At 42.1% G+C, this 26,193-nt stretch overlaps 1 protein-coding gene across 1 annotated transcript; it reads left to right on the forward strand.

Moving 5' to 3' along the window:
• Positions 1-5,298: 5,298 nt before the first annotated feature.
• prkar1aa (protein kinase, cAMP-dependent, regulatory, type I, alpha (tissue specific extinguisher 1) a) lies at positions 5,299-25,491 on the forward strand. The gene is made up of 11 exons (XM_060902124.1): positions 5,299-5,425; positions 13,175-13,354; positions 13,608-13,775; positions 14,126-14,217; positions 17,248-17,309; positions 17,388-17,434; positions 17,569-17,727; positions 17,905-17,965; positions 20,268-20,389; positions 20,523-20,604; positions 20,755-25,491. Exons 2-11 carry the CDS (start codon positions 13,181-13,183, stop codon positions 20,925-20,927), a joined length of 1,140 nt encoding a protein of 379 aa, XP_060758107.1. The 5' UTR covers positions 5,299-5,425; positions 13,175-13,180; the 3' UTR covers positions 20,928-25,491.
• Positions 25,492-26,193: the final 702 nt, after the last annotated feature.

Below are 26,193 nucleotides of genomic sequence, written 5' to 3' on the forward strand. Positions count from 1 at the left end.
AGCTTATCTTTATCCATGCGCAGTGTGAGTGTGTTAGTCATCTTAAAGCCATTAATCTGTGTCAGATCTTATCACAGAACTGCTGTTTGCTGGAGGTGTGTTTTTTTGTTTTGTTTTGTTTTAATTTAGTAGATTGTTTCTCAATACAGCAATGACACTGAGGTGTTTAAAAACCCATGCTCCTTTCACATTGATAGACAACCTCGAGAGGACTGAGACACTGCACAGAATAGCAAACAGGCTGCAGCATGTTACTGTACACCGACAAGGAAGTTCGCAATACCAGAGAAGATTATGAGCATCTCCATATATGGAGGCAAAGATACACCATTTCCACCTGCTCTCATTTTTTAGGATGAATTTCAAACGTGCCTTTTGTTTTGCCAAAAAATAAAAGATTCTAAAGTAAAGTGAGCCGTGTTATGTGTAACAACAGCTCACATTCAGGTTACTTACTTATTACATAATCACTTATTAGTGTTAATTAATTATTCCTGAACCAGTATTGCTCGCTTACAGTATTACTCAGCTTAACAATCATCCTGAGGCATGTAACTGTACACTATCAGAGAGCGTCTGTCCAGAAAAGAAATCTCATAAAGGAGGCTGGGGTTACAGGACTTTACTGCGTACTGTTTCCTAATGGGCCTTGATGGCTTTTTATATATATATATATGGCGGCACGGTGGTGTAGTGGTTAGCGCTGTCACCTCACAGCAAGAAGGTCCGGGTTCGAGCCCCGTGGCTGGCGAGGGCCTTTGTGTGTGGAGTTTGCATGTTCTCCCCGTGTCCGTGTGGGTTTCCTCCGGGTGCTCCGGTTTCCCCCACAGTCCAAAGACATGCAGGTTAGGTTAACTGGTGACTCTAAATTGACTGTAGGTGTGAATGTGAGTGTGAATGGTTGTCTGTGTCTATGTGTCAGTCCTGTGATGACCTGGCGACTTGTCCAGGGTGTACCCCGCCTTTCGCCCGTAGTCAGCTGGGATAGGCTCCAGCTCGCCTGCGACCCTGTAGAAGGATAAAGTGGCTAGAGATAATTATATATATATATATCTCATTCTCATCTCATTATCTCTAGCCGCTTTATCCTTCTACAGGGTCGCAGGCAAGCTGGAGCCTATCCCAGCTGACTACGGGCGAAAGGCGGGGTACACCCTGGACAAGTCGCCAGGTCATCACAGGGCTGACACATAGACACAGACAACCATTCACACCTACGGTCAATTTAGAGTCACCAGTTAACCTAACCTGCATGTCTTTGGACTGTGGGGGAAACCGGAGCACCCGGAGGAAACCCACGCGGACACGGGGAGAACATGCAAACTCCGCACAGAAAGGCCCTCGCCGGCCCCGGGGCTTGAACCCAGGATCTTCTTGCTGTGAGGCGACAGCGCTAACCACTACACCACCGTGCCGCCTATATATATATATATATATATATATATATATATATATATATATATATATATATATATATATATATATATATATATATATATATATATATGTGTGTGTGTGTGTATAGGATATTACATGATTGTGCGAAGATATGAAGTTTATCTTCGAGTGGTGAATGTATATTTCACGGGTGAGCAAAGTAAATGAGTGAAATATTTTTCAACACAAGAAGATAAACTTCATATCTTCACGCCACCGTATGATGTTCTTTATATTATATCGACACACCCACAAAAAATACGCAATTTAATCAAAAGAATTTTAATTTTGAACCAGTTCGCCATTTTGACAACGCGCGTCTAGTCAGTGGGAAAACACTGGGAGTGACATCATCTGAGTGAAATATCAGGAAATATTATACATCCAGGACACTTTTTCAATGGAATAAAAACGTGTTCTATTCCCTTCTAGCGGGTTTCATTCATTTGGTTTGATAGCATGCAATATTGTTAGCATATCACTTATCCTACGTGTATTACGTCACTCTACCCAATGGAGAATGAGCATTGAATATGGTTTACGATATTGCATGGTTGTCAAGACAACATGATGTCACACATCACTGACATAACACTTCCGTGCTAGCGAGTAATTGTAACTGTAATTTGTAAACAAACATGGCCACCAGGTTTGCTTCATTAAATACAGAAGATTTTGAGAGAATTTTGAAAGAGAAAGACATGCTGAACACCTGAAAGGAATGTGTATGTATTATAATAATAAAAATAATAATAATATTGACTGACTTTTTTTCATGGTATATCAGATACATTCCATTCAGCTACTCGTCTTCGACTCATTCAATATCATGCTAGCTGAATGGAATATACCTAATATACCGCTACTGCGAGTTGGCCTAGTGGTTAGCATGTCCGCCTCTTGATTGAGAGACTGGGAGTTCTACTCACGGTCAGGTCATACCAAAGCCCATCATAAAAATGGTACCTACTGTCATCTGGCAAGGCACGCTGCAATACAGATGTGAGTGGCGAGTCAAACTCTTGCGGTTACCAGTGGACTAGTCCCCCACTATAACCCTAGCTATGTAATCGGCGAGAGGCCGAGGGAAATGGAGATTGGTGCCGCCCTGTGCACCACATGGCGTGGGAAGGGACTTTGATGCCACTCAGATCCATGATATATTTCATATGAAAAATGTACGTTTTTCAACACGAAAAGATAAACTTCATATCTTCAAGCCAGCATGTGATTTTCTTATTATTATATAGACACATTCACAAACAAAAAATTCCCAAATTTATCAAAAAAATTCATTGATTTCCTCACCAGTGTCATGTAGAGATTTATGTCTCTATTGATGATTCATGTCCCAGATGGAGCTTGTATGAAAAATACAAGTGGTGTATTTCCCAGTAAAATACTTGTGTCTATATTATATATATGTTATTTACCAGCTGGGAGGTCCGTATCATGAAATACCATGACCTAGGTCTTGAAAGTACTGAGCGAGGCCCTCTGGGCCGAGGTCAGTATTTAAGGCCGAGGTCACGGTATTTCACCATACGGACCGACCTTAAGCTGGTAAATAATATATTTATTTTTTTCTTTACCAAATTCTAACAGGGGTGGCACAGTGGTGTAGTGGTTAGCGCTGTCGACTCACAGCAAGAAGGTCCGGGTTCGAGCCCCATGGCCGGCGAGGGCCTTTCTGTGTGGAGTTTGCATGTTCTCCCCATGTCCGCGTGGGTTTCCTCCGGGTGCTCCGGTTTCCCCCACAGTCCAAAGACATGCAGGTTAGGTTAACTGGTGACTCTAAATTGACCGTAGGTGTGAATGTGAGTGTGAATGGTTGTCTGTGTCTATGTGTCGGCCCTGTGATGACCTGGCGACTTGTCCAGGGTGTACCCCGTAGTCAGCTGGGATAGGCTCCAGCTTGCCTGCGACCCTGTAGAAGGATAAAGCGGCTAGAGATAATGAGATGAAATGAAATTCTAACAGAAAACGAGAGCACCCGAAAGGGAAAACCGAGCTGAGGCGCCATTTTGAATCCTCATTCACGGCTGTAATGCAAATGGCTTCCTCCTCGGTATACAAGTGCACTTCTCTGACAGGAAAAACCTACATTTTGCTGCCTATGTAGTCCCCATTTATACAAAATTGAGTCATTCAGGATTCAGCCATGTTTTTGCTCAGCGTTAGCAAGTTACAGGTTTTTAGCTTTCTCCTGAAATGTTTTCTTTTATTTCTTCTTCCTCAGGGTAGTAAAACTCGCTTTCGCTGTGAAGACTGTCGTTATCGCTATCCATGCTGTAAAATTAATGCTATTCTCGTGAGAAATGCGAAAATAAATGTTGACAAGAATTGCTACTATGTTTGTTGTTGTTGTGAACAAACGAGTTGCCAGAGGTCTGTAACCGGGGTCCGTAACGTAGGATACGGACCCGTTCGCCAGCCAGTCAGAGCGCAGGATTTGATGGAAACTGGACCACGAAAAAAATAAATAAGCTTATTCATGTTCATGGTGCATCCCAAGTACACTCTAGGTGAGGTATTCATCGTAAAGCACCATACACACACACATTCACACCGAAGGGCAATTCAAACCCACTGGATCAGTGGATCACCTTAAAGGAACAGTCCACCGTACTTCCATAATGAAATATGCTCTTATCTGAATTGAGATGAGCTGCTCCGTACCTCTCCGAGCTTTGCGCGACCTCCCAGTCAGTCAGACGCAGTCAGACGCACTGTCACTCCTGTTAGCAATGTAGCTAGGCTCAGTATGGCCAATGGTATTTTTGGGGGCTGTAGTTAGATGCGACCAAACTCTTCTGCGTTTTTCCTGTTTACATAGGTTTATATGACCAGTGACATGAAACAAGTTCAGTTACACAAGTTGAAACGTAGCGATTTTCTATGCTATGGAAAGTCCGCACTATAATGACAGGCGTACTAACACCTTCTGCGCGCTTCGGCAGCGCATTGATACGGAGCTCAGATATCAATGCACTGCCGAAGCGCGCAGAAGGTGTTAGTACGCCTGTCATTATAGTGCGGACTTTCCATAGCATAGAAAATCGCTACCTTTCAACTTGTGTAACTGAACTTGTTTCATGTCACTGGTCATATAAACCTATGTAAACAGGAAAAACGCAGAAGAGTTTGGTCGCATCTAACTACAGCCCCCAAAAATACCATTGGCCATACTGAGCCTAGCTACATTGCTAACAGGAGTGACAGTGCGTCTGACTGCGTCTGACTGACTGGGAGGTCGCGCAAAGCTCGGATAGGTACGGAGCAGCTCGTCTCAATTCAGATAAGAGCATATTTCATTATGGAAGTACGGTGGACTGTTCCTTTAAACCATAGTTTGGGAGGTTGGAGGAAACCAGAGAACCCAGAGGAAACCCACACCGACACAGAGAGAACCTGTGAAACTCCAAATAGACAGTAATCAGAGCTGAAGATCAAACCGGTGACCTTTGAACTCTGCGGCTACAAAGCTACGCTGCATCATCTGTGTCAATGTTTATTCTGATGTCATCAGCTACGCATCTAACAGGCCTTACGTTCTGGGTTCTGGAGGTTCAGAAAATGCCTACAGAAAACATTCAGGGATGTCATCTGATTATTTGAAACCATGATAGATTTGCTTAATCCAGTGAGAATATTTCTAAAACATTTTTTATCAATAACCCAAAGAAAAGACATGTTTCACATCATTATCTGTTTTTCATATGTATTTATTTGACTAAAAGTATAAAATGTGGATTGGACATTCGACATATAAAAAGTTAGTTGACATTTTAGCCTCTTTCCAAAAAGCCCTGAGGGGGGCAAATTGACGTCACTGTGTGTATGTCTCCGGTGATGACGTGTTTCCGGTTTGAGGCAGCCTTCCAAGCGAGGACCGAGAAGAGAGAACGGGAGTGTCGGTGTTTATTAAAGTAAAAAAGAAAAACAAAACAGAACAACAACACCGAGGAAACCTTTTCTGGCAACTCAGGTATGGTATTTAAGAAAATGGCGTTAGATTTTCTGCTCGTTTTGTGACGTTTGACAGGAAAACAAAGTCAGAATGCGGTGGTTTCCGTTTGTTTTGATAACGGTAGCGTTTACAAGATGGCGCCTGTTTTAATGGTTCTCTGGCGTGTGTACCTTTCCCACCTCAATTACGACAAACCTTGTGTTCTCTGCGACGATTGGATAATCACTGCCCGCCCCTTTTCTGTCACCGGTTGATGTGATGAATTCTCCTGAGAAGGAACTTGTAGCGAATCAGCGTGTAGGGAGCGCGAAAGAGGTAGCCAATTCGAGTGCAGGGAGGCGGGGTTTACCGAAAGCGGGTAGGGGAAAAATAATAATAAAAAAAAAAAAGCTAGCGAGCAAGCTAGCTGCATTACGCTTCTTATCACCTGACTGGTGAAAGCTGAAATAAATAAACGGGTTAAAGCATAGTTTGTGGTGCATCTTAATAGCTATAAATTTTGTCGTTTATTCGTTTTTTGTTGTGCACAATGGGTTTATTTAGGAATGTAAAAAGCTAGCTTAAACTCGCCCAGTAAAAAAGCACGCAATATCTGTCATAGCTACTTGAGGCTAAATTTCCTTCAGCACAGTTAGCATGGATTCGTTTAGTCCAGTTTCTATTAGAAACCATTCAACACATTTACAGCCTACGGGTCGCGTTATAATTACTGGTTTTTGTTTTTTATTTTTGCAATATCAGCTTAATTTTCTATCCCACAAGTAGGTGGGTTCAGGGTCATCTAAAATGTTCTACTGATACACCAAAGAAAATAAATGATGTGACACACAAGGCTTTTGTGTCTGCATAATTGGATTAATTGATTCATTTTAGGTAAGCGTTTTATCCTGGTCAGGGTGGCAGTGGATCCAGACACGTTCCCAGGAACGCTGGCTGTGATGGGGCATCAGTCCATCACGCAGCATCATCTATCCTTACACACTTATTCACACACACATCTGTGGTAATTGAACATAGCTGGTCAACCGACTGGCATGTTTTTAGACAATGAGAGGAAACTAGAGAACCCAGAGGAACAAGCAGTGTTCCATAAGTAGCCGTTTTCCACCAATGCAGAATACTGGTAGCCTGGCAAGCCAGACTAAATGTGAATATTTAGTCTGGCCTCGATCCGTAGACATTTCCGAAGGGGGTGGGAGGAACAAACCGCTGTCTTTCAAACTGTCTGTGTGCGTATAGGCCAACGCTCTGACCAATCAGCGCAACAGTCACTGTGACGTAGTCAGAGCGACAGAAAGCAGTGGGGGAGACCTTGAAACAAATAATTTTTCAAAATGCGTATTAATTAATAAACAGGTTCTAGATATTAAGAAGTTTGGAGATGATGACCACAAGTTTGGAGTCTGTACCACATACACTTTTTTTTTTTTTTTCAAGTGTTTGCTTAAACTGTTTTTGAGAGTTTTTATTTAGTGGTGTTTGGTGAAATAATTTCCCTTAAATTTAAAATAACGGGAAAATAAGAAACAATCAAAAAGTAATGTTTCAAAGCTGTTTATTAATTCTTCGTACTGCACAAACTAGCCCCATCCTTTTGGCTACGAGCGGAGCCAGCTGGTAGATCAGACTTTTGCCATAGCCGGTCGGCAAAACAGCGAAAACGTCCTTCTTGAAAAGGAATGAGCGGAGAGCCTCTTCCTGCTCATGTTTCAACGAAAACTCCAAGTCTAATTCTTCTAAAACTGATTCCAAAGCGGTGTCAAACGCGCGCTGTTCACTAGCCCGTAGCCATCTTTCCTGTTGCGCTTTCTCCAGCGTCGCGCAGCTTTGTCGTCACTCCTGCAAAAGCCCGCCCAAAGAATCCAAACAAAAACCTTGCGTTGTGATTGGCGGGCACGATTTGATGCCCGGGGTGTTTTTGTTTATATGGTGCGAGGCTAGACCCACTCGCTAGGCAAAAATATTTTTGGCCGCTAGGCGGGTGGGTCTAGTTTACTAGGCTAGAATACTGGTGCTTAATCTAGAACCAGTTCCATGTATTTCAACCAAACAAAGACTAGTGTTGGTGCCAGAAAGTTTGCACTGGTACTGCACCACAAAATTACTGGTGATGTGACGGGCTACCTCGAGACGTTGTCGCAGTTTTGATAAAACATGACCAAAAGCAGACACCTGCACGATGACTTTTTTTTTTTAAAGAAAGCTTTTAACAAAGCAGATGCATTCTGTCTGTCATGAATGCGCGTATATATACAGGTAGTTGTCGACTTAGGACTGCGTTTGGTTACGACTGACCAGTCGTAAACCGATCTGGTCGTAAGTCGGCCTATGTTAAATGAACGTAAGTATATTGTGATGTGTAATGCTATTGTAATCATCTGAAAGTCTTATTTTATCAACATTTTCTTATTTTATTACCTTGGCTCATTATTTGGTTTAAGTCAAACACTGCATGCAGTACAATTCGTTTAATATGTGCAAAACAAAAAATACGAAATACAGGTGTGAAAAATAGAAAACATTTTAGTTTGAAACATAGCAAAATACAAAATTTAGTGACCGCTGGCATCACTTGGCTGTGGGTCGTCTACGTCATCAGCTGTTGCAGCGCTCGGGCTGGCGGGAGCATTTGCTCGTTTCATAAACCAGGAGCTGGGGCGGAATCTGTATGACGGAGTGCGCGAGGGAGCGCGAGAGAGACTGCGCATGTGCCTGGAGCTGGGCCGGAAACTGTTGTACGTGGCAAGAGGCGCTGCCGGGAGCTGGGGCGGAAACTGTCGTACGCTCAGCTGGGAAACACCTGCCAGTCATAACCAGACGGTCGTAAAGTCAGTCGGTCGTAAGTCGCATAGGTCGTAAGTCGACGACTACCTACTCATTCATTCCCCTGTAAATGTTACACTGGTAATATTTCAACCATCTACATCGCGTTCGGTTCTTAAAAGACACCAAGGTGGAGCTGGCACCGACCTGGTGGAAACGAGCGAACGGACAGTGACCCGAGGTCCTGAGATGTCGTAGTGCTGCACGTGTCATCACCAAACTGCCATCGGTGGATAATCTTATACTTCTTTCCATCCCAAAACAACACCGTTAGTCCTTTGGCGTTCATCGGGGACTTTATCTTTAGCCCTTTTTCCCTACTGAGTGATGCAAATGGCAGGAAACCCTTAGAATTTCTTTCTCAAACCCTTTTCTAAATCTAGAACTGTTCAGAGAACCATTAAACCCCCCCCCCCCCCACCCCCCCCCACCCCCCAGATATATAAAATGAATTGTAGAAGTAACACCAGGTAATATACACTGTGTGGCCAAAAGTTTGTGGACACTTTTGGCCGTGACACTCGTATGTTCTTGAACATCTTGTTCCAGATTTATTCTCCGTTTGTTTTTGTTATAATAAGCTCTGCTCTTCCAGGAAGGCTTTCATGCTAGATTTTGGAGTGTGGTTTTGGGGTTAGTGAGTTTAGGCACTGATGTCAAACCAAGTGCATCAGGAGTGAAATATAAACAAAGGACCAGGGCTTTACATTAACTTTTTTTGCTCACCGGCCACTGTGGCTAGTGGTTTTCCCGAGTCACTAGCCATTCAGCCTTTTCACTAGCCACAGTTTTGTTGCCAGGAAATCGCAGTTTTTTTCTTCACCATGATATGTTAAAGTTCGGAAGATCTAGATTTAATTATGAATAGCAGCGTGTAATATATCTCTACAGTAGCACTCAAGTATTCAGTGCTGTTAAGGTAGCTCCCTATATGAAAACATGGAACCAATTCAGACAAAAATATAAACAGAGTATTCTGTTTATTGAACTCAAATTCAAGCCCCTTACAATATGAAATATCGTATAATATGAAAAATAATAATTCAGTACAACTGAACTGGTTCTAATATTACAAGTCCAATTCAAAACATTTATCATTGAAAAACATTTGATGTTTTGATATGCAAGTATTATGTGTATTATTATGTATTATCTATTAATTGTGTGTGTGTGTGATGAGAACATGTGTAGAGCGAGAGAGACATTAAATGTCCTCATTACATTCATCATCAGATGAGTCTGAATGGTCCATGAAAAATGGTCTTCGTGAGGTGAGGCTTCCAGCAGGCCATAAGTTGATAGCTGGGGTGGGATCAACTTCTTTACAATCGCGTGAACATTTCTAAACAGCAGCTCCATCCTCTCCAGCTCAGCCGACTTCATGACAGCCAGGGACTGAAAGCAATGCTGTCCTGTAGTGAACCAGCCGACTTCGCGGGTTTTAATGTTATAGTACCGATGTGTGCATTTGACTTTTCATGGTCCTTTATAGTTTCGAGTTTAAAATTACTGGTGCCTGTCTTTGCCAGACTTTCTGCAGTCTTCGCAGTACAGGGTATTTTTGATTTTGCTATGAATTAGCCAATCTGGGCGGCACGGTGGTGTAGTGGTTAGCGCTGTCGCCTCACAGCAAGGAGGTCTCGAGTTCGAGCCCCGTGGCTGGCGAGGGCCTTTCTGTGCAGAGTTTGCATGTTCTCGCCATGTCCACGTGGGTTTCCTCCGGGCGCTCCGGTTTCCCCCACAGTCCAAAGACATGCAGGTTAGGTTAACTGGTGACTCTAAATTGACCGTAGATGTGAATGACCTGGCGACTTGTCCAGGGTGTACCCCGCCTTTCGCCCGTAGTCAGCTGGGATAGGCTCCAGCTTGCCTGCGACCCTGTAGAACAGGATAAAGCGGCTAGAGATGATGAAATGAGATCTCTTGTGTGGCGTGTAATTCACCCCTCTCATTAGGGTTGGGCGGTATCCAAATTTTGATACCTTTAAACTGTCTCTGTGTTTTCCCGGGGTATACGGTATTACCGAGAAAAAAATATTTTGTTTCGGCCTACTGTGTAACGTGCGCCTATGCCTCAAATGTACTATTTAAAAGCAGCATAGCGAATTGTGTGCATTGTGGTATGGATTAAGCAGCAAAGCGAATTTTGTGCATTGATGAATGGATTAAGAGATATTTCAAAGCATCACGCAACTCTTCCTTCATCTTGAAAATAGCATTCAACTGTCGTTTACACATGTCTGCGTTGAAACGCCATTTGCAGCACTATTTCACCTGCTCCATCAAAAAAAAGTACACGATGAGCAGGATCATACCCTTTCAAGCATGGGAAAAAAGAAAAAGAATCAACCAACACCCAAGTCCGTTTAGACTGCGCGATAAACCATATTCTTCAGCGCAAATGAGGCGAACCTAATTCAAATGCGTGATAGCTGCACAAGGCAAAATCATATGGGCCCACGTCATGCCATGGCGGGGAAATTAATAATCAAATGGCCTTACCTTGCTTAAAACGTTGTCTTGATCACATAACTCCTTACAATTATTCCACTTAAATCCATACGGTTTAACACACCCAACAAAGATAGCAAGCGCATTGCTAATTCCCACCAGAAACCTAACAGTTTACGCTACGATGTTTTCTTCCGTTTCTTCAGTAGATGACATTTCAAACGTTTATTACCCACATCCCAAATGTCATACGTTATATTATTTTACCTTGTTGTTACTCATGTAACCTACTCAAAACACAACTCATTGGAGAGATCTCGTGGAAGTGGAGTACCCCAGGCTATGGTGTGCCTTAGGGGACATATTAGATTTTTCGTTTGGTTTGAAACCAAAATACTGCCACACTGCCGATGTTGTATTTTTTTTTTGCCACTAACTCGTTATCTTGACTTGCCATCTTTCAACCACGGTCTCAGTCTCTTTTTTTTTTTTTTTTTTTTTTTTTTAAGATAGGACAGTATAGAGAGACAGGAAATGAGCGGGGGAGAGAGAGACGGGATCGGGAAATAACCTCGGGTCGGAATCGAACCCGGGTCCCCGGATTTATGGTACGGTGCCTTAGCCATCTGAGCCATGACACCCTCGGTCTCGGTCTCTTGCGAAGCTTTCTGTCAGACTCCAAATGTCACGCAGGGTTGCCATGGTAATGACATAAACAACCCTGCACGCGATGAGAACTTCTTTAGGAAATTGATAGAATTAGTGAAAATACGATCACACAGTTATTCGGGATGATCTTCAATTTATTATTTTATATTATGACCTCATGTACTCCATATTTATTTAGATATTATATATTTTTTTTAAAATGACGGTAATGAGACCGATACCGTTGGTACTTTTGGATACCTCGGGATACCTTCTTACCGTAACACCGCCCAACCCTACCTCTCATTTAAATATGTTGGAAAATTTTTCAGCGCGCGCTTTGCGCATCACGGACCTCTGTGATTTTAAAATGCTGCTCCAGCCCTGCTCATCTCTGCCCCTTTTTCCTGAGCAGCAGGGTTTGAAACTCCAGCTATATGCCGTAGGGATGTCCCGATCAGGTTTTTTTGCCCTCCGATCCGATACCGATCATTTGATTTTGAGTATCTGCCGATACCGAGTCCCGATCCGATACTTCTTATAATCCATAAAAAATAATAAGGACGAGGAAAGAAACGGATCCAGGATGTTCCTCATTTTTTATTTAACACCTTATTTTAACATCCAACAACTCCGTTAGCAAACAGAGCACTTACGTGAGGCAGTTTGAACAATAAATAACAAATTTTAAAAAATAACCTTAAAATACCTGGCAGGAATGTAAACAAATAAAAAAAATAAAGTGCCACAGTGCCGGTAATTTGCTTTTAAGAACGCATCTCACAGTGGTGTACAGTAATTTCAATTAAGGAAATGAACGTTTTTCTTGAAGAAAACAAGCATTTCTACCCTTTCAGGTTTGAGCCCGTTTCTTTTGTCATCCAAAGAAAAAAAAAATGATCTCATGCTTTGCTTTCCGCTTCGAACTGCTTCCGTGTTCAACTTTGCCGGCAACGGGCAGCCAATAACCAATAGCGTCTCCGCTACAAAGTGATGTCATGCCGCATGCGTTGATGTTGCTGTGTTGAGACAAGAGGTCTGGTCTCACTCTGTGCCAACGCATAGCTATTGATGTGTTAAAAATGAGAATATATTATATAGCTATATATCCGATCCCTGATCGGGAGGCAATGCCCGATTCCGATCGAGTCTGAAACCATGTGATCAGGCCCGATTTCCGATCACGTGATCGGATCGGGACATCCCTAATATGCCGCCACATAGTGCGTTTGTCAGTCGTCAGCAACTTTGTTGCTTCGTTCATTAACCGCAGGTTACCGTATCATTGATTTTATCTGCGACGTTAACGAACGTTCTAAACAATTCTAACGTCAGAATGTTTATGCAGGTGCTCATGGGAGTTGTAGGTGCGTAATATTACATTGCAATGCGTTTATTATATCAGATGCCTTCAGAGAAAACTACAATTAAAATATATTGTCATACCACAGAATAAACCACCCGCCAAAGTGGCTAGTGAGACTAAAGTTATTACCCGCCAAAGCCGAATTTTACCCGCATTTGGCGGGTGCTAATGTAAAGCCCTGCAAAGGACGTGTCGGAAAAGCGGCTTTAAGTGATATAATAAACGCATTGCAATGTAATATTACGCACCTACAACTCCCATGAGCACCTGCATAAACATTCTGACATGTTAGAATTGTTTAGAACGTTCGTTAACGTGTGTTCCTCGCATGGCTACAATTGACTAATTAGCCATAACATAGAGTGTTACTGTTTTTCCATACCAGCACTTCTGAATAAGACCTTCTGATTGACCAACCAGAAACGTATCGGCAAATAACTTAAATGAAAGCAGAATTCTCTGATCGGTTTCGTCTCCAGGTCATCATGGCGTCTGGGAGCTCGAGCAGCGAGGAGGAGAGGAGCCTGCGGGAGTGTGAGCTCTACGTGCAGAAGCACAACATCCAGCAGCTGCTGAAGGACTGCATCGTGCAGCTGTGCACGTCCAGGCCCGAGCGACCCATGGCCTTCCTCCGGGACTACTTCGAGAGGCTCGAGAAGGTGTGCGCTTTTCTTCACAGCAAATAACAATCGTGTCTGGTGAAAAATGAAAAGATGCCCACAGTGTCCTTGTTGTATTTTATTTGTAGTTTATAGCTATCACTTTAGCACTGTGCCAACTGCATGCCTCTTCCACAAAAAAAGGCAGATTTATTTAAACACATGAGGGTTTTTTTTTTTCCCCCCTCTGTGGTTAATGAATTAGCTCATTAACAAATCCTTTGTCTGATTGTTTTTGTGTTTCCCCTTCCAGGAAGAGACCAAACAGATACTCAGCCAGCAGAAGTCCGGTTCTCGCTCCGATTCCCGAGAGGATGAGATTTCTCCTCCTATGAACCCGGTGGTGAAAGGTCGCCGTCGCCGTGGCGCCATCAGTGCAGAGGTTTACACTGAGGAGGACGCCGCGTCCTATGTCAGAAAAGTACTGAAACCTCTCTCTACATACACTGAGCAAGGAACTAAATTATACTCTTATGCTATGTTCATGCTAACGAGTTATTGTTTTTAATTAGTCAGCTTTAGAACCTATCGATAGCTGCAGATTCTCGTTGTGAACGAAGAAATTTGCATAGGCCACGCCCATGAGGGACAAACTACAAGCAACATGAGTGGCTTGTAGCCTGCTAGTGTGAATTTGTATCTGATATAACGGGAAAACTATTAAATAATTTACAGCTGTTGGGAATATATTAAGTTTTTTTTTTTGTACACGCCCTTAGTGTGTGCACAATGAAGAAAATAAAGTCAGAATATGTTCATGTCCGTTTCTAGGTTATTCCAAAGGACTACAAAACAATGGCTGCTCTTGCTAAAGCGATCGAGAAGAACGTGCTGTTCTCCCACCTCGATGACAACGAAAGAAGGTGAAAAAGTTTTTCTTCACTGGACTGTTTTAGTATTTGAATTTCTGCAAACTAACGAAGACGTGTTTAATCACTGGACTCTCAGCAACCAGCTCACTTTGATAGAGAGATAAATAAATAGAACTATATTTACACTCACCGGCCACTTTAATAGGAACTTGCTTTTGATTCCAAGATCCCTGTTCTTGGTTGCAGGTGTGGAACCCGATATGGTGTTCTGCTGTTGCATGCTGAGATGCTTTTCTGTTCACCACGGTTGTAGAGAGTGATTATACGAGTTCCTGCCTGGCAGCTCGAACTAATCTGTCCATTTTCTGATCTCTGACCTCTCTTATCAACAAGGCGTTTGTTTCCACCCACAGAACTGTCGCTCACTCACTCGATGTTGTTTGTTTTTCGCACCATTCTGTGTAAACTCGAGACTGTTGTGTGTGAAAACGCCAGGAGATCAGCAGTTTCTGAAATACTCAAACCGACACCCAGGCCACAGTGAAAGAAAGTCACACTTTTTGAGCTCACAGTTTTTCCCCCCGTTCTGATGTTTGAACATTGTGAACATTAACTGAAGCTCTTGACTTGTATCGGCATGATTTGATGCATCGTGCTGCTGTCAAGGGATCGACTGATTAGAGAACTGCAGCAAACAGCATGTGGATGGGTATTCCTAATAAAGTGGCGACCTAGTGAGTGTCCGCGCAGTAGAATTAGATTGTATTGCACTTATCGAGACTTTAATTATTAATAATCATTCAAAATATGTTCAAGATTACACTCGCTGAGGTGAAGAAAAAAAATTTTCCAATGTGTACATATATTTTATACTTTTGAACAGTATTCCAGTGTCAAATCATCCACATACAGGTGCCTACTCTTCTTGCCAGATATTTGCCCACTCTTCTTGGCAGAATTCAATTAAATTTGCATGTTTCCTGACTTTTAAGCACAGTCACACACACTCCCCCCCCCCCCCAAAAAAAATAGGGTTGAGGTCCCTGCTTTCTCCTCCGCAACCAGCTCTGATGCATGTTTGGGGTCATTGTCCTGTTGGGACACTCAGCTGTGTCCAAGTTTCTGATGGTTTAAGGTTATGCTGAAGAATTCAGAGGTTCTTCATGATTCCGTCTATTTCCACTGGCAGCAAAACAGCTCCAGAGCATGATGCTACCACCATCATGTTTTTTTTTTTTTTTTTTTTTAAATATCTTTTTATTGAAAAATCATCATGGTTACAAAAGATATTTTTCATTTTTTAAACTTTTTGAACACATTCAAAACCTCCCCCCACCCCGACTGGACCAAAATAATAGTGATAATAATAAAATAACAGAAACCATAGCAATAACAAACCTTAGTTTTATGTTTGGTAGACCTAGGTAGATGTCAAAATAAACAAATTAAAACAGTAAATAAATAGTTTAATCAAGGGACAACCTGCCTTCAAAGGTCTTTATGCACCATCATGTTTAACAGTTGGTAGTGTTCCTCTGTATGTCTGGTCGTTGTGGCCAAACAATTCAATCTTTCTCATCTGACCGTAAAAATTTCCTCCAGGAGGCTTTTTGTTTCAGTGTCGGCAGTGGCAAAAAATTAATTGACCTTGAAGATGTTGATTTTTGAAGCAGGGGCTTCTTTTTTGGATTTCAGCCTCAGTGCATGGTGATGTCAAACTCGCTTGACTACAAACATTGACACTGGTGTTCCAGCAGCTTCCAGCTCATGGCAGGCCTGTGCGTTGGTGGTTCCTGGGTTGTTCCTGACCATTCAAACCAAGTGGCTCCACCTCCCAATAACTTGTACTTAAAGTGCATATTCTGGACCAATTTCATTTTTTTTTTTTTTTTTTTTTTTTTTATATGAAAGTACGTCCCTTTACACACTCATCAAGAAGGGTAATTTTGCACAAGTCCATCTGTCTACAGCAGAAAAAAATAAAATAACAAAACTCGTCTGGAAAAATCCCAAGGGAGTCTGGACCCAGATTCGTGACGTCACCTGCGGAAGCACCAGCAGGCTGCGAGAGCTTTGCACGGTTTCAGTGCACAGCCTGTGTAGACCAAGCGCTCCCATTTCTCTCTCATTGTCCGGTCTTTTGGGAAACGATGAGTACTAATCCCATCAAGATTGGTGTTGCTACACCCTCCTACGATACACCTGTTAACCATTTTAATAATTAAGTGATAGCGTTGAAGAAATTTGCAGAAAACCACCAGGTCGTTTTCTCATAAACAAACCAGCGCTGATGTAGGATTCAGAAGGAGGCGTCCCGCACGCGACATCATGAAAATCAATGTTTGCCGGGAAATCCAAATGCCAAGTTTTTTCAGAGGCGGACCAATTCGCCTCAAATGGCTTGATTTCAACTGAACTTTTCTGGTATTGCACAAAATGCAAAATGTGACAGATATTTGACCAAAGTTTAATATAAAATAGGAGAATTACATTGATCCTGCTCCTGAATTTACCCGTGATATGCACTTTAACATCCGATTGTTTGAGCTGATGACCTTGGAATCTGCAGTTGTTTAGAAATGGCTTCAGGAGACTTTCCTGTGTGTGTGTAAATCTCTAATCCTGTTTCTCAGATCTGCACTGAGCTCCTTGGACTTTCCCATTGGACTTATTAGCGACTTGAGCTGTTAATGGCTGCAGGGACGAAAATCACTATGCAGCAACTCGTACAGCAGCATTTCATAATGTAATGCAAGAACCGTTTTATACAGCAGTGAGCAAACAGCGCCCTCTTGTGTTCAAATATCGGAAGAGAAAATATAAAAGCTGAGGCTTTGGGGGGTTTTTTTTGGTGTTCCAGTGACATGAATTTAAAAAAAAAAAAAACTCGGGTTTATCTTTGATTACAGCTGATTTTTCCCTGGAGCTGCATGTTGTTAGTTATGTCAGTTCGTATTAATAACAATAGATCACATATCTTGGAGTATAGCTAATCCTTGCTAACATTTGTAAATGAGCCAGATTTCCTTTTGTCTTTTAATGAGTGTACTGATGGTCTCATGCTAAATGTTTCCTCTGTAGTGATATATTTGATGCCATGTTTCCCGTGAACTACATCGCTGGAGAAACTGTCATTCAGCAAGGTGTGTGTGTTTGTAGCATGCAAGATGATTACTACGTTGAGGTAAGAAATATGTAAACACTGTTACTTTTTATTTTAGGTGACGAGGGCGATAACTTCTACGTTATCGATCAAGGTGAAATGGATGTAAGTGAGATGTTCGGTTTAGTCGTGCATGCGCCAGCTTTCCCCATCACATGATATAATTTCAATACTTTAAAAAAGTATCAGTTGGCATATAATCAACTGTTGTCACGTGATGCCTCCGTGTTGTTGTGTAGGTGTATGTGAATAACACTTGGGTGACGAGTATCGGAGAAGGCGGCAGTTTCGGCGAGCTGGCGCTGATTTACGGCACTCCGAGAGCGGCGACCGTTCAAGCCAAAACCAACGTCAAACTGTGGGGCATTGACCGAGACAGCTACAGGAGAATACTCATGGTACACACAGACACTCAAATATCACTCGCACGCTTATGATGATGCATTGATGGCTCACTGTGGAGAAGCCATGATGATCGCTTCAGTTTGTCAAGTCCAAGACAATCCGAACATCATCAAGATCGACTCTCAAATGCCGTTCTCCTAATCGTGAAGAAAGTTGTTCATGTTTTGCAGGGGAGCACTCTGAGGAAGAGGAAGATGTATGAGGAGTTCCTGAGCAAGGTGTCCATTTTGGGTAAGTCATCGTTTTTCTTTTTTTATTTGTGTCATCATGACGATTTAAAGGAGATACGCAGAACCTTTTATTTTTAAATAAATTTCTGAGTGGATGGTATCTCCGTCCTTGACTCTTGTATGCTGCATAAATGGAAATTTAAAAAAAATTTATTTTTTTCGCGGTCCAAATCCTGCGCTCTGATTGGCTGGCGAGCGGGTCCGTATCCTACGGTACAGACCCCGGTTATGGACCTCTGGCGACTCGCTCGTTCACAACAACAACGAACATGGTAGCATTTTTTGTCAACGTTTATCTTTTATTTCTAAGATTATCAAAAATCTTGTAAATTTTTGCCAGCATTTCTCAGGAGAATAGCATTAATTTTACAGCATGGATAGCGATAACGACAGTGTTCACAGCGAAAGCGAGTTTTACTACCCTGAGGAAGAAGAAATAAAATAAAACATTTCAGGAGAAAGCTAAAAACCTGTAATTTGCTAACACCGAGCAAAAACATGGCTGAATCCTGAATGACTCCTATTTGTATAAATAGGGGACTACATAGGCAGCAAAATATAGTGTTTTTCTGCCATGGAAGTGCACTTGTATACCGAGGAGGAAGCCATTTGCATTACAGCCGTGAATGAGGATTCAAAATGGCAGCTCGGCTCGGTTTTCCCTTTCGGGCGCTCTCGTTTTCTGTTAGAATTTGGTAAAGAAAAAATAAATATATTATTTACCAGCTTAAGGTCGGTCCGTATCGTGAAATACCGTGACCTCGGCCCAGAGGGCCTCGCTCAGTACTTTCAAGACCTCGGTCACGGTATTTCACGAAACGGACCTCCCAGCTGGTAAATAACGTGTAAATATATTTTTGAGAGTTAAAATCGACCACAAAGTTGTAATTCGAGCCGCCCCGCTGAGCCAGCCAGCCCTGAGTGTGTGATGTCACAGCGGGAACCGGTTTTAAGGCCAAAGCCTTTGACAGCTATAAACCAAAGTCATATAAATAAAAATTCATGGTGAAAGTAAGGAATACCATTACCGACTTGCTCAAATAAAACTGATTTGACTTCATTGATTGTGGGTTGACTCTCATTAAAACAGGATGGGTGTTATAACTTATGCAACATACAGTATATGTACATGCATGCATTTTCACTGATAAAACGTAAAAGGTGAATTAAATAATCAGATGAATTGAGACGATCACATTCTGAAGCAAATTAAATAATCTCATACCGCTAACTTAAACACACAATACAAGTTACATGGATTAATCTAAATGCAGATAAACGACGAGTGTTGTTGTTTGGTATCCAAATGAGAGTCGGAGCTTACCCGTCTGTTCTCGCTTCTTGAAGGTCAATCTTGTGGCCGATTGTTTTTGAAACAATCTGACTTTCAGTTGTTCGTTCAGTTCTCCGTTAATTCACTTCTTCCACGTAAGGGCGAGATGGCAGCAATATCCAGCGGAGAAATCAGACGGCTGCTCCACTCATTCTCCATTTTCTCCATACTGAGTACTTCGCCATTATTACTGGGCTCAGGCAATTACTAAAACCCAGAACGGGACATCACTGGTTTTAGCAACAACCGCGGGGAGGTCACTGCCTGAGCGATAACGTGTCGCGTCACGTTCCGTCCCGGGTTTTAGCAACAACCCTTGGCTCGCACTCCAGGAGAACTGGTGCAACTGAACTTCCTTTCCTTTTTTTAAAAAATAAATAAATACTTTCCTTTTCTTGTAATTTTCTTTAATTGTTGGTACTGCGCCCTCTTTCAATACGGGCTTATAGCCAGAGCTCCTCAACAGATCAGAGGTTTCGTACGAGTCTTCAGTAAAATGTGCAGAGCAGAGGAGAGACCACTTCGTAGGCCCCCAACGTGCCCGTGAACTTCTCACAAAACGCGTCCAAATCTTTGCAGTTTGATCATTCTTGGGCCATGAATGCAACGTAAATCCGCCTTCTGTCGTGTTGCTGCACCAGCCAAAAACGCATCTACGTGGCATGGCGATAAATTAGCTCGAAATGGAGGATCGGAGTTGCAGTCAGCTCTGTGTTTTAGTATAGCATAAGTGGCCATGAGACAGCTAGACTTCCTGCTGTGACGTTACGGACGTCAAGGTCATTCACTCAGACCACTACGTATATAAATCACTTTAATCGTAAAAGTTGCTATATTAGATTTATTGTTGGCGCTTAAAACTATTCCTGTGCCATTCTTGAGGTCTCAAGGCATTTATAAACGAAATTGAGGCCATGGCTCTGCGTATCTCCTTTAACCTGTATATTCGCTAACGGAGGGTTGTGTTCAGAATCTCTGGATAAATGGGAGAGGTTAACGGTGGCTGATGCTCTGGAGACGGTGCAATTCGAGGACGGGCAGAAGATCGTCGTCCAAGGCCAACCTGGAGACGAGTTCTTCATCATCCTCGAGGTAAACTTCATGCTCCTCCAGGAAACTAATTTAGAAACGGGTTGGTTTTCTGAAATGAAATCTGCTGTAGATGGATGGTGTCGTAATACACACATGCGTGCACTCTCACACTCGGGTGCTCTGGTGTGTGCAGGGATCAGCAGCGGTGCTTCAGAGACGCTCCGAGAACGAAGAGTTTGTAGAAGTGGGTAGACTCGGATCTTCTGATTACTTCGGTGAGTGTTTCCTTTTCCGTTCACCTGAAATATGCTCATTCCTGTTAACATGTCAGTGTGCTGCTTAAAAGTTGTTTTTTTTCTTACTTGCTCCTGCGTTTATAAATGTTGAGAATTTTGAGAATGAAATGTGGTGGTGTGTGCGTTCAGGTGAGATTGCGCTGCTGATGAACCGTCCTCGCGCCGCCACCGTGGTCGCACGCAGCCCTCTGAAGTGTGTGAAGCTCGACCGTCCTCGGTTCGAGCGCGTTCTCGGACCCTGCTCCGACATCCTGAAGAGGAACATCCAGCAGTACAACAGCTTCGTCTCTCTCTCCGTTTAAATCTATCTCTCTCCCCTTTCACATCCTCTGTTTATCACAGGGTCCAGCTGCGCTTTATTTTCTTATCTTACTTCTGTGTACATTTCGTTTGTGCTCGCAGTGTGCGTGTGTGTGTGTGTTAGATTTAACCTCCTTCTCAAACGTAGAGATGTAAAATGAAGCCACCGAAACAGGAAGTCGACCAGAAACTGCTCTCCTTAAAAGTTCTTCTATTCATGTAAATGTGACTATTTATTTTCGCAGCGTTTAGGACGTGACGAGTCCCGCAGAGAGGCTGCACGGTACATCTATTCATTTATTTTTTTTATTTAATTCTCGCTCTCCTTTCTTTGTTCAGATGTTCAAACCATTTCAGGGTATTTAGGATCTTTTCACATTTTTTTTTTGTAATGGTGCGCATGTTCCTTCATACGTTTTCCACAGAAAGTGTGTGTGTGTGTGGTGTAGCGTCATCTGATATTATCAGTTATTTTAAAAAAAAGAAAGAGATGAGCCTGTTAACTCACTTATAGCTACAGTAGGTTTATTTTATTATATATTTAATTTACTGTTACTAAATCCTGGTGTTCCATCCAGAGTGTATTCCCACCTCGAACCCAGTATTCCCGGGATAGGCTCTGGATCAGCTGTGATCCCGACCAGGATATCTGCTCTGGTTACTTTTTTTTTTTTTTTTCCCCCCTTCCCAAGTCTTTGGTCCAAAAGGTTAGTTCTCCGATGACGAATTTGATGAGAACCACGTTTAATTTACAAAAAGAAATGTGTAGAACAAGGTCAATCAGCTGAAACCGATAAGAGATCATAATAAACAAAAATAATTTTAAAAAAAGTCTTCAGGGAGAAAATATTCAAGTTTTATACATATAGTACTGTGCTAAAGTCTTGGGCTTATGAAATGAAATGTTTCAACATTTAAAAAAATACTATAAACAGTAATCAGTGAGCCATAATAAATGAAAAGTCAGTATTTGGTGTGAGACGACCCTTTGCTTTAAAAAAAAAAAAATGTAGTCTCAGGTCCAGTGAGTGCAGTTTTATGCGGAAGTGAGCTGTAGGTTTTACTGAGCATCTTACAGAACCAGCCACAGTTCTTCTGGACACTTTGTCACACTCGCTTCTTCATTTTGCACCAAAACCCAGCAGCCTTCATTATGTTTTCTTTTTTTAATCTGAAATGTGCTCTCTTATGGAATATGCTGCTCAGATACAAATTTTTTACCCCCCTGTAACATATTTCATTTTGTGCTGGAAAAAACAGAACGTTTGGAACTCAAATGTTTTTGTAATGCTTTGACTCAATAATGTTGAAGTCATAAAATAGAAATCTATAACAAAGTTTATACGAGAGGGGAAAAAAATAGGAGGCTGAAGACTTTTACACAGTACTGTGTGTGTGTGTGTGTGTGTGTGTGTGTGTGAATATAGATATAAGCTTCCTCCCCCCCAAATAAAAACTGACTCCTGAGGGCTGAGAAAATGTTAAACTATCTGAGTTTTCAGTAAAACCAAGTTTTGTTATTCTTTCTTTAATCATAATTAACCCAAGTCCACCTTACTGTCTTTAATTTTGTCTTTTCTAATTTTCAGTTTTGTTTTGGTTTTTTAGTGAAGATCAGGAATCGCAGATCTCTCTCTCTCTCGTTTTAAGTGACGCAATTATTTTGAAGTGTTCAGAGCATGACGAATCCCAAGACGAGGCTGTAAACTGAGCGTTCTCCGGTTTGCGCCCATTAACAGTGTTTACAATTCATTTTGGCATGTTGTGTTGCCAAAGACAGAGGTGTGTGTGTGTGTCTTGTTGGTTCTGTTTGTTTTCTCAAGGGTACTGAAGTTGAATCATTTGAAAGTGTGTGTGCGCGTGCGTGTGTGTACTGTAGCGATCCGCTTTGCTCCTTATCAGTCTTTATTGCACATATATAGCAGAAGTAAATTATAGTAAAATCACCGTAACTGTATTTTTTTGCACACTTTGTTATATTAATCAAATTGGAATATTAAGATTCTCTCTCTATAAATATGTGGCTATTATTATCATTATTGTTGGTCCTTTCGTTTTGCTTTGTTGTTTTCATACCTATCCTTTAGCTGTGTTTCCAAAACTGCACCCTGTGCACTACATGGTGCACTGTTTTTCTCCATCCAGCACACTCACAAAATCCCACAACGCCCTGTGGACACATAAAGCATGGCATGTGTACCGAATAAAATCTCTGCTTTGGGACACGTCCACAGCGGGTTAGTGCTGAAGTGTGTGATGTTTGTCTTGCCAATCTAGTGAATAGCCTGTATGTTGAGACACGTCCACGATGATCTGATGTTTGTCATATTTGGTGAATAAGGTGTGGTTTGGGACACGTCCATAATAGACTAATGATGAGGAGTCCTTGGTGGTGGTTATGAGGCCTCGTTAGTGTATAAAGTGTGTGGTTTGGGACACGTCCACTGTAAGATGATGAGCAACAGGTGTGTGTGTGGTGTCTATGAAGAGGGTGTGGTTTGGGACACACCCACAGCGGACTGGTGATGGTTATGAGGCCTCGTTAGTGAATATATGTTGTGGTTTGGAACATGTCCACAGTGGATTAGTGATGAAGCATTAGCGAGAGGGGTTAGTGTAGTCTGTGTAGTGCATAGGGTGTGGTTTGGGACACACCCAGAGCAGACTGGTGACGGCAAAGTGTTTGTGTATGGAACAGGGATAAGTCTTCTCTGTTTTTACCTCACGGTGCTTCTGTTCTTCATCACAACATTTCATTGAGGTTTTGTGTGTTTGTCGTCAGAGATTTTAACTGCTTTGGAAGCATTGCTGAGCGAACGTTAGCACAGGCGCGGTGCTGGCTTTCTTTTTAAGGGCCCTGTAACATAATTATGTTTTGGTTATCAACACTGTGGCACACAAAGTGAAATCGTAGTTGCCGTAACAGCAGAATAGCTTTTATTAAGTCTGGTCTATGGTCACTTCATTTTACAGCATGTTTAAAGTAGCAGTATGTAACTTTTTTTTTTTTAAAGAAAATAAATAAAGTAGAGGAAAGCGTTATTTCAAGTCGGCCTAAAAGTCATAAATTTATTGCATTGCACACCACTGTGGGAACCACTCCAGATTCCCAACAATTACATACTGCAACTTTAATCCAGAATATTTGTATAGTATTAAACAGGGCAGTGAATTACGGTTTTCCAAACATCGTACTGTATTTCTCAACACTGACTGAGGAAACTCAAGCTGAAAGTGTGTGTGTGTGTGAGTGAGTGAGTGAGTGAGATGCAAACCCATATAAGAGTCTCTTTACACTCATGTCGGCTAATTTTAGGTTGTGGAAGTGCCTGATTTTCTTTTTCAAAAGTTCCTTTAGCTTGGGCATCGCTTTTGATAAACGCAAATCTATCCAGAATAATATCCTCATAATAATCACCTCACCTCTTATCACAGTTTTACAACACAACAGGTTCTTGCTCTTCCATCACCTTCAGTCAATTCTTTATCGTGATCTTCTGATTACTGATTGGGTTTAATCGTTAATTCGTTCCTGTTGTGCAAAAGAGAATCAAGAGCTTGAATTAGAAAATATTGCCGGTGGATACGAACAACAATAACTGCAGGAAATTCTAAATCATGTCGTGTCTGCAGAGGGGGGCGGGATTAAAATATGGACTTGTCCACACTATGTTTAAACAAAGTTGGTGCGTATAAAAATGTAGAAATGAACTGGCATTTGCAAACATGAACATGGAAAATCTCTGAAGAAAAGTTACTTGGTGGACAAAATGGTTGCTCTAGTCTAGTAGATGAATGAGCTTCTCAGATATCGTATCCTAAGCTGTGCTAAAGAGAGTTAAGCGATTATTGTGACGTGAAAATGTAATATTGGCGCTGTGCATTAATGAAACCACAATTTGAGGTTGTGGGTTTTTTTTTTTTGTTTGTTTTTAAATGACTTTAGTGTCACACCGTGCGTTTTACTTCATACAGCGTGATACTGACTGAACATCCCGTTTCCTACATTTGTATAAACAAAGCAGGCGCTTGTGAAAGAACCAGCTGTGATTTATTATTTTTTTTTTCCGTTGATTTGATTCGATTTCTGCAGTATTTGATTTTGGGAAACAGCACTTGCGTGTTTGTGACGCGTTTATAGTTTAGATTTAAATGACTTTCTGTGCAACTCAGTGGCTGCTCCTTGCGTAGTGCTGCAACGGCACGCTGTTTATTTCTGATTATAACGAGACATTCACGGTTCCCTCTGTAAACGGCCATATTGGTCCCCACACACCCCTCACCTCACCTCCCCGTGTGTATTAGTCATTCCCACGTGTTCTTTTCAGAGCTATATTACAGATAAAAGCTGATATTATGTGCGCCTGGCTGATGTGTCCATCTGCGCTGCTCTTTAGCTTTGCTGAGGACCATTTTCTCTGTTTCTGTGATGTATACACTTTTTTTTTTTTTTCTCCCCACTTTTTTTTTCCTCCCTTTTTATTGTGCTGATGATGTAACACTTTTTTTTTTTTGGTATGGATCATCCTAATGGCAGGCCAAGCAATAAAAAAATTCTTAAACATGTCTCTGTCTCTCTTCTCTTCATTCACGAATGTTTGAATTTTACTCTCATGCTTGTGTTTTTAAATAGAAGTGTGTATCCTGTGACTTTCATTCTCATCTCATCTCATTATCTGTAGCCGCTTTATCCTGTTCTACAGGGTCGCAGGCGAGCTGGAGCCTATCCCAGCTGACTACGGGCGAAAGGCGGGGTACACCCTGGACAAGTCGCCAGGTCATCACAGGGCTGACACATAGACACAGACAACCATTCACACTCACATTCACACCTACGCTCAATTTAGAGTCACCAGTTAACCTAACCTGCATGTCTTTGGACTGTGGGGGAAACCGGAGCACCCGGAGGAAACCCACGGGGAGAACATGCACACTCCGCACAGGCCCTCGCCGGCCACGGGGCTCGAACCCGGACCTTCTTGCTGTGAGGCGACAGCGCTAACCACTACACCACCGTGCCGCCCTGTGATTTCATTCTGTGCTGGAAAATTTGCATGACACAGGAGTGAGAGGCCACACCCCCTTAACTAAGACTGGCAGGAAGAGAAGCCACGCCTCCAGAGCAGAATGCAGTGCTCAGGCCATAATAATTCTAAGGCTCAAACAAAGTTCTATCTTGTTCCTAAGTGATGAAGCACTAATGTTCTGTACAACAATGGAGCAGGGGAAATGGACATCAATCCGTAAAGCCATGCTCACACTACAGCT

Source organism: Neoarius graeffei, chromosome 20 (assembly GCF_027579695.1).
Source record: "Neoarius graeffei isolate fNeoGra1 chromosome 20, fNeoGra1.pri, whole genome shotgun sequence".
Lineage (NCBI taxonomy): Eukaryota > Metazoa > Chordata > Actinopteri > Siluriformes > Ariidae > Neoarius > Neoarius graeffei.

Bases quoted from the DNA above. Each gene is read 5' to 3' on its own strand.
- prkar1aa (XM_060902124.1), top strand. From the start codon at position 13,181: ATGGCGTCTGGGAGCTCGAGCAGCGAGGAGGAGAGGAGCCTGCGGGAG. The intron at 14,218-17,247 runs GTGAAAAAGTTT...TTTCCTCTGTAG, and splicing joins CTCGATGACAACGAAAGAAG to TGATATATTTGATGCCATGT. The intron at 17,435-17,568 runs GTAAGTGAGATG...GTTGTTGTGTAG, and splicing joins TCGATCAAGGTGAAATGGAT to GTGTATGTGAATAACACTTG.